Source organism: Boleophthalmus pectinirostris, unplaced genomic scaffold (assembly GCF_026225935.1).
Source record: "Boleophthalmus pectinirostris isolate CB_2022bp ecotype Guang Dong unplaced genomic scaffold, ASM2622593v1 HiC_scaffold_10, whole genome shotgun sequence".
NCBI classification, from domain to species: domain Eukaryota; kingdom Metazoa; phylum Chordata; class Actinopteri; order Gobiiformes; family Gobiidae; genus Boleophthalmus; species Boleophthalmus pectinirostris.
In genome coordinates this window covers 10,971,400-10,989,355 of record NW_026570971.1, presented here as the reverse complement: position 1 = coordinate 10,989,355, position 17,956 = coordinate 10,971,400, and the positions used below count along the sequence as shown (strand labels likewise).

At 40.4% G+C, this 17,956-nt stretch overlaps 2 protein-coding genes across 2 annotated transcripts in view; one reads left to right on the top strand and one right to left on the bottom strand.

Annotated features, from left to right (window-relative positions):
• Positions 1-1,236: 1,236 nt before the first annotated feature.
• LOC129411059 (ankyrin repeat domain-containing protein 34A-like) lies at positions 1,237-16,859 on the bottom strand. The gene is made up of 5 exons (XM_055160793.1): positions 16,697-16,859; positions 10,748-10,968; positions 9,412-9,591; positions 3,868-4,069; positions 1,237-2,176 (listed from the first exon to the last, which is right to left on the bottom strand). The coding sequence occupies exons 1-5, from the start codon at positions 16,857-16,859 to the stop codon at positions 1,659-1,661; spliced, it is 1,284 nt and encodes a 427-aa protein (XP_055016768.1). The 3' UTR covers positions 1,237-1,658.
• LOC110163880 (RNA polymerase II elongation factor ELL-like) overlaps positions 16,714-17,956 on the top strand; it is a 39,751-nt gene continuing 38,508 nt past the window's right edge. Inside the window, exon 1 of the mRNA XM_020928889.2 lies at positions 16,714-16,986. Coding sequence (XP_020784548.1) covers positions 16,858-16,986 — 129 coding nt within the window. The 5' untranslated portion in view covers positions 16,714-16,857. The remainder of the gene's footprint in view (positions 16,987-17,956) is intronic.

Genomic DNA, 17,956 nt, shown 5'->3' with positions numbered 1-17,956 from the left:
GTTTAATAATATAATATAATATAACATATATCAGCATAATGCCTCACTTTAAGTGTATGTAGCTGAGTGCAGCTTTGAACCACAGCGAGGAGGAAAGAACGTTTGCCCTCCTCGGATGTGAAGAGATGCAGGTGTCCCTGAAGGAGTCTGGTGATCAGCTCCAGCAGACCAAGGTCACAGCAGAGGAGCTCTAAGCCCAGGTGGACAAAAAGAAGAGGAAGAAGAGGAGGAAGGAGAAGAGGAGGTGGTTCAAGTGGTGGCAGTCAGTCACACTCCAGTCTGAACCCAACCACACATTTGCTTGTAAACCAGCAAATGAGCAACTTTAAATGAGTCTAAATGAAGTCTATGGGTTGTGACAGTCAATGTTTATTACCTTAAAATTAAAGCTGTTAAAGATTGAAACAAATATGTGTTACTGTATTATATGAGCAAACTGCTGACTACACTGCAAATATGAACAGCAGGTTTAAGCTCTCTTAGTTATATTAAAATGATCACAATAATAGATTAATTTCACTTCTGCACTTCACTGTGGCTAAAACGTCCATCATCAGAACTGACACAAACGACCAATGGATTTTTTGACACTTTTTGGAAATTGCACCAAACTGTGTTTTCCATGAGTGAAAAGTCTGAGGGGAAAATGTCATAGTAACTGTGTTTTTACTGGCAGACACAGGACACCACAGAAACAGCAACTTGAAAATACATTTTCCATCCATGTTTGCTTCATTTATTTCACATTAAATCCATTAGTGCTTCCTGGACTCCAGGTTGTAGCCCACAGGTTGAGAGGTAAAACAGAACCACTGACCTCATGTTGAACCAAACGTCTAGTGTACTTATGACTACTAGGTTTAAACATGTAACATTATGTGTGTATTCATTTATTTTAAGTAAGTCTTTATTTATATAGCACTTTTCACAGACATGTCACAAAGACACTTTCCAGAGCATTATTCAGCATTATTCATTCACTCCACCCTCAGTGATGGTAAGCTACTGTTGTAGTCACAGCCACCCTGGGGCAGAATGACGGAAGTGCGACTTCCATGCCAATCAAACCAAAACCACCACTCACCCACACACTGCTTTCATACTAGGCAATGTGGGTGAGGTGTGAGACAACAACAGGTTTTGTGACTGATTTTAGAGTCATTCTTTTAAATGAATACTTTTTTTTTTTTTTCATATTTTGTATGATAAATAGACATTCAGTCTGAAACCATCTGTGTAAAATGCCTTCTGACAGAATCATTTAAAGATATTGTGAGCTTTAAGTCATGTTAGAAACATCCTGCAGCTGCATTTTGTTTCATTCACACATATTTGACATATTTGAGTAATCCTGCATTATTAGTCTGTCTACTTCTCCAAAGCTCAAAATGCTCTGTTCTCAAGTTGTCAAATTAACTTCTCCTTTTACCTTTAGTTCAGTAGAGATTGGCAGTTCCAGAGCTGAAATCGTCCAAATGATTCTAGTGAAGGTGTATGGGGTTTAAAAATACAGCGAGATCTCAAGAAATCTGCAGGGTTTGTGTGTTAAACATGTGAATGAGACAAAACAACTCCTGGTATGTTTGTGATGAAGAAACAAAATACATTATAAAATACATCAGAAAATGAATGTCTAGGGTTGAAATGCTATTCTATTACTACTGTTGTCCTCTCCTCACGTGTTTTCCTAAATTTTTTATCTTACAAGCTTCAGTCGGCGCCACAGGAGAGGGTGCGGGGGACCCTGTGACTCTGGGCTTCAGAATAGCCGCTCTTGTTGACCCTTTGCTGGAGGGGGGCGGGGCTGAGCTGGGCGGGCGTGGCACAAACAACACGCCAACTTTGGATGCAAACTTTTGACTTCGATCTTTCCCATTCAGAGGCGGAAAGCGCAGCATGGAGGGCACCGCTGTTAGCGAGGGCAGTGTGTTTCTGCGACCCCAGGACCCAGGCGCCGGGCAGGGGGGAAACCGGTCAGGAGGGGTGGAGCTTGGGTCAGACAGGGTGAGGAGTGACTGGGAGATGCCTGGATGGTGTTCTTCCACGTCGGGGTGATCTCTCTGCCTTATCCCCCTCTTGTGGTCGCGGTGGAGGTGGGCCTGGTGGGGAATATTGAGCCACGGTTCAGAAAACGCTCTCTGCCCGGGCGAGCTGGGGCTGTGAGCTCCTCTGCTGCCTGGAGGAACAAAAGAAAAGCTAATTGGATATGTTACAATGCACAATAATCATAATAAATAGACTTTTGATCAGCATTTAAATCACTGGAAGATTACAGGACAAGATTTCTGTGGAAACAAGCCTCCGGTCCAACTACACTGCCAAAAATGTATTGAAATTTGTACAATGTATTATAAATTGTAGCGTGAGATTGACAGGCAGGTCAGTGCAGCATCTGCAGTGATGCGGTCGCTGTATCGGACTGTTGTGGTGAAGAGGGAGCTGAGCTGAAAGGCAAAGTTCTTGATTTACCGTCAATCTACAGAACGTTCTTACCCTCACCTATGGTCAGGAGCTCTGGGTAATGATCGAAAAGACAAGATTGTGAATACAAGTGGTCAAAATGAGTTTCCTCTGCAGGGTGGATGGGCGCTCCCTTAGAGACAGGGTGAGGAGCTCAGTCACACTAGAGGAGCTCGGAGTAGAGATGCTGCTCCTCCACGTCGAGAAGAGCAGCTAAGGTTCGGGTATCTGTTCCGGATGTCTCCTGAACGCCTCCCTCGGGAAGTTTTGGGCATGGAGGAGGCCAAAGGGAAGACCCAGGACACGCTGGAGGGACTATATCTCTGCGAACACCTTGGGGTCCCCCTGGAGGAGCTGGAGGAAGTGTCTGAGGTGAAGGAAGTCTGGATATAAGTGGTCAAAATGAGTTTCCTCCGCAGGGTGGATGGGCGCTCCCTTAGAGATAGGGTGAGGCCGCATGGGAGGAGCTTGGCGTAGAGCAGCTGCTCCACCACGTCGAGAGGAGCCAGCTGAGGTGGCTCGGGCATCGGTTCTGGATGCCTCCTGGACGCCAGGTGTTCAGGGCATGTCCCACTGGAAGGAGGCCCCGGGGAAGATCCAGGACACGCTGGAGGGACTCTTGGCTCTTAGTCTAGTATTTTTTTCGCTAAAGTACCAGTGAAGCTACAAGCAGCTACGAGCAGCAATACCCTATCCAGTTATTTAATAGATCCATGGTCTCTTGGCTGGCCTGGGAACGCCTAGGGATCCCCCTGGAGGAAGTGTCCTGGCTGAAGGAAATCTGGGAGTCCCTGCTTAGACTGCTGCCCCCACAATCCAGCCCTGGATAAGATGAAGAATATGGATGGATAAAAAATTAAATGTGTAGTGAGTCTATGTCTGTGAACTCCTCAATAAACTGTTTTTCTCAGCAATAAAAGGTATTAAAGCACAACAATGAAAACTAATTAAAACCGTATCAAATCAAAACAAAGATGCATTGTGTACCTTTTGTGGTGGAGGGTGTTATTGCTTTGTCTAGAATTTCACAGTACGGCATTAAACCTTTCTATCTTCACGGACAACAAAAACCAGACCAAGTTACAGGTCAGGTCTGTGGAGAGGCGACCCCACACACTATATCCACAGAAACAAGCAGGTGACAGAGCTCCAACCAAAACGTTACACAATCTACCTTTAGCTAATAACAAAACCGCACATGATCAGGAGAAAAGCAGACACGTTACAATATTTGAGTCATTTGAAGAGAACATTTTTCACTCAGATTGTTCTTTCTATTTGTCCAGTTCGTCCAGCAGCACATACTGTTCCACATTCTTCTGTGTCTGCCGCCTCCAGACACTGCACGCCCACAACGAACGTCCGAACGCACCTTGAAAATATAAAATTACCTCTAAAAGGACTCACCGTCTCCTCTGAAGGTGAAGACGTCCCTGGTTTTGAGGACGACGTCGGACGGGGACGTGCAGAGGGGGGCGGGGTCGGGGGACGGGGGGACGCTCAGGTGGTCCTGGGTCAGTTCCTTCAGGTTGGTTCCGTTCGCGATCGTGTCTGCAGCGATGACGATGACGATGTCCCTGCCCATGTCTCTGGACGCTTCGAGGATCAGCTGTGAGAGAGACGAAGAGTGACCAATGACCAACATTATAACATGGCTTAAAGGTACACTGTGTAACTTTTCTGGTGGAGGGTCCGTCACCTGCTTATTTCTAATTATATATCATTGCTCTGCCTGGAATTAATCAGCTTTACTTTACATTTATTCAACTACAGGTGGTTTTATGGCTCAAAAATACTGAGAAAAATATACATCCTGACTGTGAGCGGAGTCGCCTCTCCACAGATCTGACCTGTAACTTGATCCGGTTTGGTCTCCATGAAGCTAGAAAGGTTTAATGCCATACTGTGAAACATTCCAGACAAAGCAATAACATAAAGGTAAAGGTAGCGCATATCGACAGGCCAATTTAGCCATCGAATAATGCTCCCACTGCAGAATCACCATTGTTCACTCATTTATATACATTTGTGTGGAGGTAGCTCATTTCGACAGGCCTATATCTTCTATCAAAAAAGGCTTCCACTATATAAGAGGAAGAAATTACTGGAAACAGGTCTAAAACCAGGACTAAACCAGGACTAAACCAGGACTAAACCAGGAAACCAGGTCTAAACCAGGTCTAAACCAGGACTAAACCAGGTCTAAACCAGGACTAAACCAGGTCTAAAACCAGGACTAAACCAGGACTAAACCAGGTAAACCAGGTCTAAACCAGGTCTAAACCAGGTCTAAAACCAGGACTAAACCAGGTCTAAACCAGGTAAACCAGGACTAAACCAGGACTAAACCAAAACCAGGTCTAAACCAGACTAAACCAGGTCTAAACCAGGACTAAACCAGACTAAACCAGGTCTAAACCAGGACTAAAAAGGACTAAACCAGGACTAAACCAGGTCTAAAACCAGGACTAAACCAGGACTAAACCAGGTCTAAAACCAGGTCTAAACCAGGTCTAAAACCAGGACTAAACCAGGTCTAAACCAGGATTAAACCAGGACTAAACCAGGACTAAACCAGGTCTAAACCAGGACTAAAACCAGGACTAAACAGACTAAACCAGGTCTAAACCAGGTCTAAACCAGGTCTAAACCAGGACTAAACCAGGACTAAACCAGGTCTAAACCAGGACTAAACCAGGACTAAACCAGGACTAAACCAGGACTAAAACCAGGACTAAACCAGGACTAAACCAGGACTAAAACCAGGACTGAACCAGGTCTAAACCAGGACTAAAGAAGGACTAAACCAGGACTAAAAGCAGGACTAAAACCAGGACTAAACCAGGACTAAACCAGGACTAAAACCAGGACTGAACCAGGACTGAACCAGGACTAAACCAGGACTAAACCAGGACTAAAAGCAGGACTAAAACCAGGACTAAACCAGGTCTAAAACCAGGACTAAACCCAGGACTAAACCAGAACTAAAACCAGGACTAAAACCGGATTAAAACCGGACTAAAACAGGTCTAAACCAGGTCTAAACCATGCCGTGTGGACCGTGTCTCCTCCTCTTCTATCAATAATAGTTTTAATTGGTTAAGTAAAGTCTGGGCTTTTCATTTTCTTTTATCAGACAAAACACCTTATGTGAAGATTTCCTCGTCTTTGCTTCTCTACAGCAAATCAAGTAATCCAAAGTATCCAGATTACTTTACTCACTTTAAGTCATTTAATGTTACAAACTACATTTTGGGGTGTGTAATCTGTAATCTGTAGGGGAATACATTTTAAAAGTCACCTTCCCAACACTGCTGATTAAGATCCTGTATGCTAATGAGCTGATAACCAACAGCGACTACACGTGCCCCAATACGACGAGTTGGTTGTCGGTATTTCCTGCTGGCGGCTGCATGTCTCTCCTAATTGGACTGAATCGTCTGCTCGGTTTTGCGGTGACTGATGCTATATTCAAATGTATGAGTCACGCTTTATTCAGACCAAAGGAAAGTTGCTAAAAATAAACTCTGTTCTCGAGTTATTTTACAATGTTGTGGTTGCGTATTTCCTTTTTTAGGAGGGGAGTTTTTCGTGTCTCAAACAAAAGACTCAAACAAAAATTAATAGTAGTAAAGACGGCCTGATTGTTTTTATCTGTAGATTATTTCATTTTCTGATGTTATTTTAATATTTTACATGTATGAAAGCCTCATATTTCACTGTTTTCTGATGTTTTACAATGTTGTTTCCTCATCAAAAACAGACCTGGAGTTGTGTTTTGTTTCATTTACACAAGTTTAACACACAAATCCTACACACTGGAATCATTTGGTTAATTTCAGAATCAAATCACAAATCAGGAAGACGTTTGGAAACAGGCGATGACAGTTTCGGGTGTAGTTCCCGACGCTGGGCTCGCCGACCGACTTTGATAAAACCCACTGAAGTAAATGTGATCAGCGGTAAAATGAAAACTGCATACATATGTGCCGTTTGGAATCATCTTGAGTTTGGCGTCCTCGTCTCTTCTAATTGGAAAAAGGTGGGTTGTTCTCTCTTGGTGAGTGGAGATTCGCTGCCTCAAGTGGAGGAGTTCAAGTATCTCGGGGTCTTGTTCACGAGTGAGGGGAGGACGGAGCGTGAGATTGACAGGTGCAACGTGGACAGTGATGCGGTCGCTGTATCGGACCGTTGTGGTGAAGAGGGAGCTGAGCAGAAAGGCAAAGATCTCGATTTACCGTTCAGTCTACGTTCCTCCCCTCACCTTTGGTCATGAGCTCTGGGTAATGACCAAAAGGACGTGATGTATCGGAGAGTGAGACTGACAGGTTGTAATGTAGCCAGTCCATTACTTGGGCCTAGGGCTAGTTAAAAGTAGTGATGTGACGTTCCGTGTCGAGTCTTCGAGGCGTGTGCCGAGTAGGGAGGGGGCGTTTCCGCGAAGCGCTTATCGAGGCTTGATTCATTTAGGGGAGGTGCTGAAAATGATGACATCTGAAGCCTCGCTGCCCGGCTGTACCACGTGACTGATTCAGGAAGTGGTTCGGGTTTTGCCGCGAGTTTTGACAGCGATATAAACTGCTCAGTCTTCATTCAAAATGTGGGTGTTTGATGGAGAGTTGCGATCAGTGAGAGTTTGGAAGTTTGGAGACAGTTTAAACTCACAAAAAAACAATTCTTATTTCTTAGGTAACAACCTGTGGTGTCGCCTGGATGACAGAGTCAGGCAGACACAAACACAAAATGTAATAGCAGACGCAAATATTGAGGTCCAACGGTACATGATGGAGCCAAATATTGGAAGGCTGGAGGACCCCTTCAATACTGGGAGAGACAGAAATATGTCTATCCCCATTTATATAAATTAGCAGTGGCATTCTTGTGTACGCCTGCCTCATCTGTGCCCTGTGAGCGGGTGTTTTCGAAAGCAGGAGAAATATTGTCAAAAAAAAGAAATCGCCTGAGACCTGCCACAGTGGAGAAACTGTTGTTTTTAAATAAAAACCAATGATGTGTCCCTGAACCATAATCACCCAACGTTACAAAAGCACAATCAATGTCCATACTCCAACCCCAACCCCCCTCACCTCACTGGAAATGATCATTAGCTTTTTCATAATTTCCAAATAATAATTTTCCATACTGCCAGTATATATATATATATAAAAGTATTTATATTTATATATATACACACACAGTATACATCACTACAATATACATGTTTTGCATACTTCTTTACTTTGCTGACAGTTTTATTCACAGGCTTTCTGCAAAATGCAACACACTTCAAATTCATGTCAACTGATATTTTTTGCATCCAGTAGACGTCCTACTAGAGCAAATGAAGCTCCAGGAAGCTTTGCACCAGAGTGAACCAATTGGATGAAAGGCTTCAATGCTTCATGAAGCTTCATCTGCCCATCACTAAGTAAAAGTAAAAGTGCATTTAAATCGAAGTAATGGTGTTAAAGTAATTGTACTTTCCCTCTGGTGTGGTCTGCCTCAGGTGCTCCGGCCAAAAGAGTCCCCGGGTAGCCAGAGCACCTTAAGAAGGTTCCGGGGCAGCCAACCATGTGTTTGGAGGAGGGGAGCACAAATTTTTAACTGGTTCTATTTAGTATTTTAAAACATTGAACACTGCTAATTTAAGTAATTAATGTAATTGGATGTTGTTTGGGCACTGTTCTGAGAGTTAGTTTTTAGATATTAAATGTACAAATTATTGGTGCTTACCTGATCGTTAAAGTGGGCTCACCCAATTAGGACAGGGCCTTTAAAAGAAGCCAGCCTCACCTTGTTCAGGAGAGGTGCTGTGTGAGCGCAGGTAACTGCTATGCCTGTTTTTAACCTTTTTGGAACTTTTGTAAATAGTTTTTTGTTTTGTTTTTAATAAATGCACTGGGATCTGCATTGTAAACTCGCTCAACTTGACTCTGTTTCTCCTAAAACCGCTAAGGTTGCCACCAGGTGGATCGGTGCAACATCGGCAATGATGCGGTCGCTGTATCGGACTGTTGTGGTGAAGAGGGAGCTGAGCTGAAAGGCAAAGTTCTCGATTTACCGTCAATCTACAGAACGTTCTTACCCTCACCTATGGTCAGGAGCTCTGGGTAATGATCGAAAAGACAAGATTGTGGATACAAGTGGTCAAAATGAGTTTCCTCTGCAGGGTGGCTGGGCGCTCCCTTAGAGATAGGGTGAGGAGCTCAGTCACACTAGAGGAGCTCGGAGTAGAGACGCTGCTCCTCCACGTCGAGAAGAGCAGCTAAGGTTCGGGTATCTGTTCCGGATGTCTCCTGAACGCCTCCCTCGGGAAGTTTTGGGCATGGAGGAGGCCAAAGGGAAGACCCAGGACACGCTGGAGGGACTATATCTCTGCGAACACCTTGGGGTCCCCCTGGAGGAGCTGGAGGAAGTGTCTGAGGTGAAGGAAGTCTGGGAGTCCCTGCTTAGACTGCTGCCCCCACAACCTGGCCCCGAATAATCAGAGTTAAATGGATGGATCTCTTCTAATCCAGTGTGTGTCCAGTGCGCTCAGAGTTGTGCGTCAGTGGGGAAATGATGAAAACTGAGGTGTGGTTGCAACTGTTGATTAGCCGAACATAACAGAAAGCTACAATGACATGGAGATGAAGAAAACTGGGACATTTTCTCATTTTTCCTAGAATTTGTCAGACTTACTACCGCGAACAGAGCCCGCCGGAATGTTTCCAAGGGTCTTTCTGGTTTGTGACGCAAGCGTGAACAGAGTCTTTTGCCAATCTCTAACTAAAGGTTAAAGGGAGCTGTTAATTTGGAATCTACCACTTCATGACATCACAAGGTAGAACAGCTTTGGAGATTTAGACAGGCTAATAAACCAGGAAACAAAACACAACTCCAGGTCTGTTTTTGATGAGCGAACAACATTCTAACATGACTTAAAGCTCACAAGAGTAAATTTTGTGTAACCTTGAGTGTGGGCGTGTGCTGGGCTCTGGCTGCGTACACCAGCGCTGAGGCCCCACACTGGTCCTGTACGGTGGGGTCGGCTCCGGCCCTCAGGAGCCCGGACACTACAGCTGTGGCCCTCTGCGCACAGGCCAACATCAGGGCAGTCCGGCCGCTCTGGTCCTGGCAATTTGGATCGGCCTGGAAAATAAAACATATACAGGAGGTGGGTGTAACATTCAGGACAAAGAAAATAACATCTCCAGGTGACAATCCCTCCACCAGAAATGTTACATAGACTCCCAAAGATTTACATAGACCCCTCCGTCTGAAATTATGACATCTTCACATTCTCATACAGGGTTCAAATCGTTTAAGCTTCCTACCAAATGCAACTTTTTCTACTCAAAAGATACAATATTTTGTTTAAAAGGGCTCGTATGTAAAGTTTCCTCATCACAAACAGATCTGGAGTTGTGTTTTGTTTCATTCATTCATGTTTAACACACAAATCCTGCTTATTTAGGCTGAGTTCTTCTCTCAAACGATGTCATGTGGTGATACTGTCTAATACTTTTCAGTGTAATTTTTAAACTCCATACACTTTCACTGGAATAATTTTGGTAATTTCAGCCCTGGATTTGCCCATCTTTAATGAACTAAAGGTAAAAGGTATCTTAAAAACTACCACTTCATGAGATCACAAGGTGGAGCAAAGCATTTTGAGCTTTGGAGATGTACACAGATGAATAATAAAGGGTTACTTAAACACATATGAAGGAGCCAAAACACAACTCCAGCTATGTGTGTATGTGGCATATAATTTTACTTTTTTTTTTTTTTTTGGTTATTTAATTTATTTTATTTTTTATATATTTTTTTATTTTAAATTTTTCTTTTTAAAATTTATTAATTTAATTTAATTAATTTTTAAATGTATTTATTAATTCATTAATTTATTTATTATTCTTTATTTATTTATTTTATCTGTAAAAGGAGTAGGGTTTATAAGATTTATCTTTTTGCTGTTCCTTTTGTTCATGCAGCAAAAGGCAAATAATTCAATTTAAGACATGAATTGAATTATCAAGACACAATGATTGGAATATTTATGTTGCCAGATTTGTTGTCATTGTTGTTGTTGTTTTCTTTAAAATTATGCCAACAAAATAACAGCATGAGCAATAAATAAATACATTTTTATATGTTTTTATTCTAACATGGTTAAAAGCTCACAAAAGTCAATTTTGCGTAATATAAAACCTTTAAATTGTTCATCTCTATGGCAAAGGTCCTAATTTCTCTTTCTAAACTCCATGGATACGTTTTCACTTCAGTAAAACGTCACGAGACTCACCTTGTTTTGCAGCAGGTAGTTGATCACTTTGACGATGTCCGCTCCTGTTTCCACGCCGGGATGTTGCAGACTCTTACACGCAGCCAGCAGCGGCGTCTCTCCTCTCAGGCTCGACCCGTTCACGTCCGCCCCTTCCCTCCACCAGCAGCCGGACCAGCCGCAGCTTCCCCGAGGACGCTGCACCGACCAGGGGGCAGCAGTCTGACAGCTCCCCCATGGCTCTGGAGGCAAAAAAAAGACAATATATTTGAGCTAAACTTGTGTGTTTCTGTGACCAGCTGGTGTTTTAAATGGTCAGTGTCCAGTGTGTTCTCCTGAGCTCATCGACTCTGACGTCTAAATGTCACACGCTGCAGGTTTCGTTCTACAAAGAGCGTCAGAAGCAAGAATCAAGCTTTGAACTCACCTGGTCCTATAGGCGCCTGTCTCCTTTCAAATGCCACAGTTATAAACATGGAGCTAGCACGATTAACTTATCCGTATGGAATTTATTTAAAGGTTAGTCTGATTATTTTCAGATCTTATATTGGTGTTTATTCATCACAAACATTTCTGGAGTTGTGTTTTGTTTCATTCGCACAAGTTTAACACACAAACCCTGCACATTTAGGCTGTGTTCTTCCCTCAAATGGAAAACACGTTGTTCCAAATTGTGATGTCATGTGATAATACAGGAAGTGCTTCATTGTGTTTTTTAATTTTTTCAACCCTGGAATTGTCCATTTCTACTGAACTAAAGGTAAAAGGAAACTATTAACATCAAGACTACTGTGTCAAGTGCAGAACTTGGCAGTGACTTGGACTCGAGTCACTATTTTTAGGACTTGAGACTTGACTTGATAAAATGGACTAAGACTTGGGACTCTTATTCTTATTATTGGGGGGCCAGACTAAAAGGATTAAAGGGACCCTATTGGCCCCCGGGCCGTAGTTTGCCCACCCCTGGTCTAAACATGTGCAAAGGAGCAGCAATTACACAATTACAATGTGTCACAAAACAGGTAACTTCATGGTTGATTCATTGGAAGAAAAAAACAAACAAAAAAAACTGGTTTGACATTACTGAATGCCTACAGTCACTGAAAACTTTGTGTGAACTTGAGGCCTGTGACTTGAGAAACACTTTTAAATCTGAATTCTTTCTATTCTGACCATAATGATTCACACTAAGATCTTGTCAAGACATTTAAAAAGAAAAAATGTGCATTTCTACAACACTTATATCCTCTATAAATACTCATATATAAACATATTATGACTTTTTAAAGTACAATTTATCTTAAAATTCATATAAATTGCAAAAATCTAAGCCATATTTGGTACTTTGGTTTAAAGACTTGAAATGACTTGAAGCTCAAAGCAGACGACTTGGATTTGACTTGGACTTATGGACCAGTGACTCGAGACTCGACTTGGTCTTGCCTGTATTTGACTTGGGACTTGACTCGGACTTGAGGTCAAAGACTTGAGACTTACTTGAGACTTGCAAAACGACGTCTTGGTTCCACCTCTGGTCAAGTGGGTAGAGCAGCCAGAGACTTTACTATAAATAATAACAAATAATATTACTCAAGTAGAAGTACGAAGTAGTGATGCAAGAAGTAACTCAAGTAGAATAAAAAGTATTTGGGAAAACTACTCAAGAAACTGTAATTGTGACTGTTGGGAGGAAACATCTGATTTATAGTTTGAAGTGAATGCAGCTTTGAAAGACAAAACATTAAATAAGTCATAAAATCTGGTATTTTCAAAAGATAGACACAAAAATGAGACAAACTAGATCATATGTGAAGGAGCTGCAAGACACACAAATGTTCAAATCATTTTATATTGTCACATAAAGCTTTTGTCACTTTAGATTTACTCAGAGTGGGAAGAGGAACCAAAACTTTTTACTCAAGTAAGAAGAGTACTGTTACTTCAATAAAATATGACCAAAGTATTATTAAAACTATACAGATAAAGTAAAATTTCTTTAAAATCTTACTCTTAATCTTAGTAAATGTACCTGAGCAGTATCCATATGGCAAAAACACGAGAACTTACCTGAAGAAGGGCATGCCACTTACCTAGAATGTTCCACTGTATAGCATTACACGTGTCTATCTTCATGGAAACAAAGAAGTGACACCACCAGGCCAAGGTACCGGTCAGATCTGTGGAAAGGCACAGTAAGAATGCACGTTTTAAGGTATTTTTAGCAACCTATAATCATTTTTGCCGTCATACTGGGTCTACTTTCCAATCTAAACCAAGGTAAAAACCAAAGGAAAGCTGCATTCACTGTGTAAATTCCTTTATTAAATTAGTTTGAGGTAATTTTCAGCTTTTCATTCTTGGGTTGAGGACAGTCTGTTTCTGTTAAAGTTTATGAATAAGACATAAAAAAACAAAAACAAAATGCAATATCCATTCATCTGCTCTCACTGCCATGACTGATGTTAGTTGGCAAAAAACCACAGACTGTATTTATAAAGCAGTGGACTGAGGGAGTGTGACGTCACCCACAGTGTTCGGTTCCAGTCAAATGAAGCTCATGAGGCCGGCGGTTATAAGAGCGAATTTGGAGCCGAGTTTCATATTAGCAGACAAAATGTAGAGTGGGTTATTACGAACACTTTAAGACCAAAATGACGAGGCTCACTGCAGCAGTTACCAGAGGTGGGACTTGCAAGTCGTGACTTGGACTCAAGTCAAACTTGAGTCACTAGTTTTAGGACTTGAGACTTGACTTGATAAAATAGACCAAGACTTGGGACTCGACTTGGACTTGAACCCTGTGACTTGAGAAAACTTTGTGTTCTAACTGTAATGATTCACACTAAGATCTTGACAAAACATTTAAAAAGGAAACCTGTGATTTACACAAATAACACACACACATATATTTTCCCATCATTCAACTGGGCCTATCTTATGTAAATAGTGAGACAGTTTAATGAAAGCAAACATTTATTTTTAGACCTGATACCTTTATGTCGATTCTGTTCAGATTTTATTTTCACAGACAGACAAAAGGTAGTGAAAGCTGTGGCATGCATGACTGAGGAACAACTGGTTGCTTTATACAGATTTAATCCCGTGTTATGTTTCCGTCGGAATGCTGTTTGAACGCAATTCTAACGCGCGAGAACACATAAACAACAGCTGCGTAAACGTGAAGATAAAAAACTCTGAAAAAAAAAAAAAAAAAAAAAAAAAACACTCTTGAGATGGAGAGATTCCCTTCTTTATTCACGCATGAAACAGTGGCATTGAAGGAAGACAAAAAAAGTGGAAGTACTTACGTAAAACCGTACGTAAGGGTTTATTTACGTCCCGCAGCCAATCACGTCCGCCCTGGTCCCAGCCGTCATGACGTAATGCGGTTTACTCCGAGTTGCCAGATCCGCAAATTTATAACTTAGGAATTGCTGGAAATCGTAAATGTTTTTGCTTTGTGACATTAGAAAGACATTTATTTCAACTATAGTTAAACTCTTTGTCAGAATAACAGAAGATCAGTATTTGGTTGGTCTAAATATCATATTTTTCAAAAGCAATGTGTATTACTATTGGCTATAATTTATTTTTTATTATTTTTATTTAAATAATTGTTGACCATTTAAACATATTTTTACTCATTACATTTTATAGCAAAGATAGCTACATTATTAAACCAATATTCTCTCTATCTCGATTTTAACCGATTTTACCTTCATGTGTCATTAAAAAAAAATAAAAAAATAGTGTAAAAAATTCGCAATGTAGAATAAAAATACTCGTTTTACTGGTTGACTAATCAGGAAAAAGACTGTTGCATCCCTAAATTATAATTCAGATGAAAATTCAACGTATACGCAGTGTTGGGAAGGTGACTTTTAAAATGTATTCGCCTACAGATTACAGATTACATACCCCAAAATGTAGTTTGTAACATAATCCATTAAATTACTTAAAGTGAGTAACGTAATCTGAATACTTTGGATTACTTGATATTGTCATGCTTTTTAAAACTACATGAATGTAACAACCACATCCTGGAAATTCATGTTTGTTCTCTTCAAATTGGCCCTGGTTTAGACCTAGTTTAGACCTGGTTTAGACCTGGTTTAGTCCTGGTTTAGACCTGGTTTAGACCTGGTTTAGACCTGATTTTAGTCCTGGTTTAGACCTGGTTTAGTCCTGGTTTAGATCTCATTTTAGTCCTGGTTTTAGTCCTGGTTTAGCCCAAAATGTGAAAACAGGGAAATACTGCCCTGCAATCCATTTATTTTAACAAAGTAACTGTAATCCAATGACCACTCACTGAAACAGTAACTGTAACTGAATACAGTTACTCATAATTTGTACTCTGATTACGTAATCCCGTTACATGTAATCTGTTACTCCCCAACACTGTGTATACGGAACCAGTGAAGTCAATTTCAGAATTCTCCATAATATATATTTTTTTTAATTTAGAAAGATTCAAATTAGATATTGATTACAACTGTGGCTTCTGTCAAAGCGAAACTGAAATAATCATCCAAACCAAAACCAGACATGTGATCACCCTCCTTCTTCAACAATCCCTCCATTCCCCAAAATCTCTCCTTCCTCATTCAGACTCTAATCAGGCTGGCCAAATATCATATACACAAAACAAAACATTATAAAATACAACAATATTTCCAGACCTTTAAAACAGATAAAAAACAAAAAAATTGCACATTGTTTTATGTGGTTAAGTGTTCGCTCATCACACCTTGAAATTTGGGGAAAAACATATAAAACTAGAACTAATCTGGTCCTTCTATACCAAAAAAATAATAATAATTTGACTGATTAACCATACACCTTATGATTCACCCAGTAACTCATTGTTAAAATTTGAATAATTATAGATTTTTTTTTATTATGATGTAGTAAAATGTTATATTAATGTCATATTAATTTTGAGATGAATGTCCATGAATGTGCTGCATGGTCACTGACTTATTTAGGATTTGACTTGATTGTTCTACACACTGAATATGTTTTATTTTATGACATCAGATTGAATATAAAGTATGTAGACTGTCATGAGTTAAACACTGACCAAATAAAAACACATGGACATGAACATGAACTAGTGTATTTGAGTTTTATTTTTTTATCTTGTGCTGTTGGTTGTCGCCCCGTGTATTGTATGTGTTGTTTGTGTGATTTCGTGCTGTTTGTGTGTTTCTGACGTCCCTGGTTGTCCCCTCTCTTGTTGACTGTGTATGTGAATATGTAAAAAATAAATAAATACATACATAAATACAATATAATAATAACAATAATAATAATAATAATAATAATAATAATAATAATAATAATGAAAAAAGTTATGCCTACTTCCTTTTTTCCTAAATAAATAAATACTACTAATAATAATACTAATAATACTACTAAAAAAGTTATGCCTGCTTCCTTTTTTCCCTAAATAATAATAATAATAATAATCATCATCATCATCATCATCGTCATTTAAAAGAAAAAAAGAAAAAAAGTTATGCCTGCTTCCTTTTTTCATAAATAAATAAATAAATAAATAATACAATAAATAAATAAATAAATAATAATACTAAAAAAAGTTATGTCTGCTTCCTTTTTTCCTAAATAATAATAATAATAATAATAATAATAATAAATAATCATCATCATCATCATCATCATTTAAAAAAAAAAAAAAAAAAAAACTTATGCCTGCTTCCTTTTTTCATAAATAAATAAATAAATAAATAATACAACAAATAAATAATAATACAAAAAAAAGTTATGTCTGCTTCCTTTTTTCCTAAATAATAATAATAATAATAATAATAATAATAATAATAATAATAATAATAATAATATTCATCATCATCATCATTCAAAAGAGGAAAAAAAAAAAGTTATGCCCGCTTCCTTTTTTCCTCCCTCCATATCTGGCAACCCCGGTAATGCGCTCTACTCCAGAATTACGCGCGTCGGAGCGAGCACCAACCACCACAGGCACCACGGGCACCGCCACCCCCTTGTTCGGATCGTCTGTGTCCTTCTCCCCCCCCCACCACCACCACCGATGTCTGCGCGCTCGTCTCGGCTCCAGAACCGCGCTGCTCCCGCCCCGAACTGACGGCGGCATGTCGGCACTGAAGGAGAACCACAGCTACGGTCTGTCCAGCGCCAAACCCGCCGAGAACGTGTCTGTTTTTCACGTCAAACTCACTGACAGCGCGGCAAGAGCTATCGGGGGTTTTCAGAGCGCCAAGGTAAGCGATTTTTCCCCACAATAAACTCTTCTTTTCCCAGTTGGTCGTGCGTAAAATGTTGCCGCGCGCTTGGAGCTGCTCTAAAATGTTGCTTTGTGTTTGCGTTTTTGGCTTTTTTGGGGCATTTTTGGCACCGATCTTGCAGCGAACTCTCTCCCGTAAAGCCCCATGCAGCTTTAAAATGGTAATAATCGTTGCATAATAGGCTACAATGCGGAAACATGGCTTGAGCATGGATGGTCGTAACGAGGTACCCCGTCCAAGTCCCTACAAGTGTTAGGAATGCAAATCACCGCGATGCTATGGAATTATAAATGATGTTTTTCGCGTCGGATTGTGGATTGCATGCCCGCACGTTTCGTTTGTAGACACTGAACGGCGCGTCAGATCGGTCCTAGAGAGGAAATCTGCAGAAAGTCGGTTTATTTTGTCGTCTATGAATCAGCATACGTCAAACATTGAGCATGGGGTATAGTTTCCTGTGCGATGTTGTGTTGTTATGACTGTCGAAACGCACGGGAAAGTCCAGCAGGGAGTCTCCACCTATTCTGATGAAATGGAAAGAAATTGGCAACACAGACAGATCTAATTACAAAAAAAAAAAGGATAATAGGGGATTAAAATTGGGTAGTGCAATGTTCACAACGTTATCACAACACATGCAGATCAAAGAAATCTAGCGTTATTGTGATTTTTTTTTTCTGACAATTTTTGCTTATGTGATTAGATTTGCGAGATGCATGTTTAAAAAAGTAGAATTCTGTTCAGAGTAGGGCTCGGTATCATTAAAAAGTTGCTGATACGATACATACCTCGGGCCACATAGGCCACGATACGATATATATGTCTATACATACGTTGATACTTAGGCCACGATATGATACATACATCGATACATAGGCCACGGTACGGTACATATGTCGATACATAGGCCACGGTACGGTACATACATCATTACATAGGCCACGAT

Coding starts and splice junctions, on each gene's coding strand:
- LOC129411059 (XM_055160793.1), bottom strand. CDS start 16,859: ATGCCGCCGTCAGTTCGGGGCGGGAGCAGCGCGGTTCTGGAGCCGAGA. Junction 10,969..16,696: donor TGGTGCTCGCTCCGACGCGC/GTAATTCTGGAG, acceptor TTTTGCCTCCAG/AGCCATGGGGGAGCTGTCAG. Junction 4,070..9,411: donor AGCACACGCCCACACTCAAG/GTTACACAAAAT, acceptor TCTCTCTCACAG/CTGATCCTCGAAGCGTCCAG.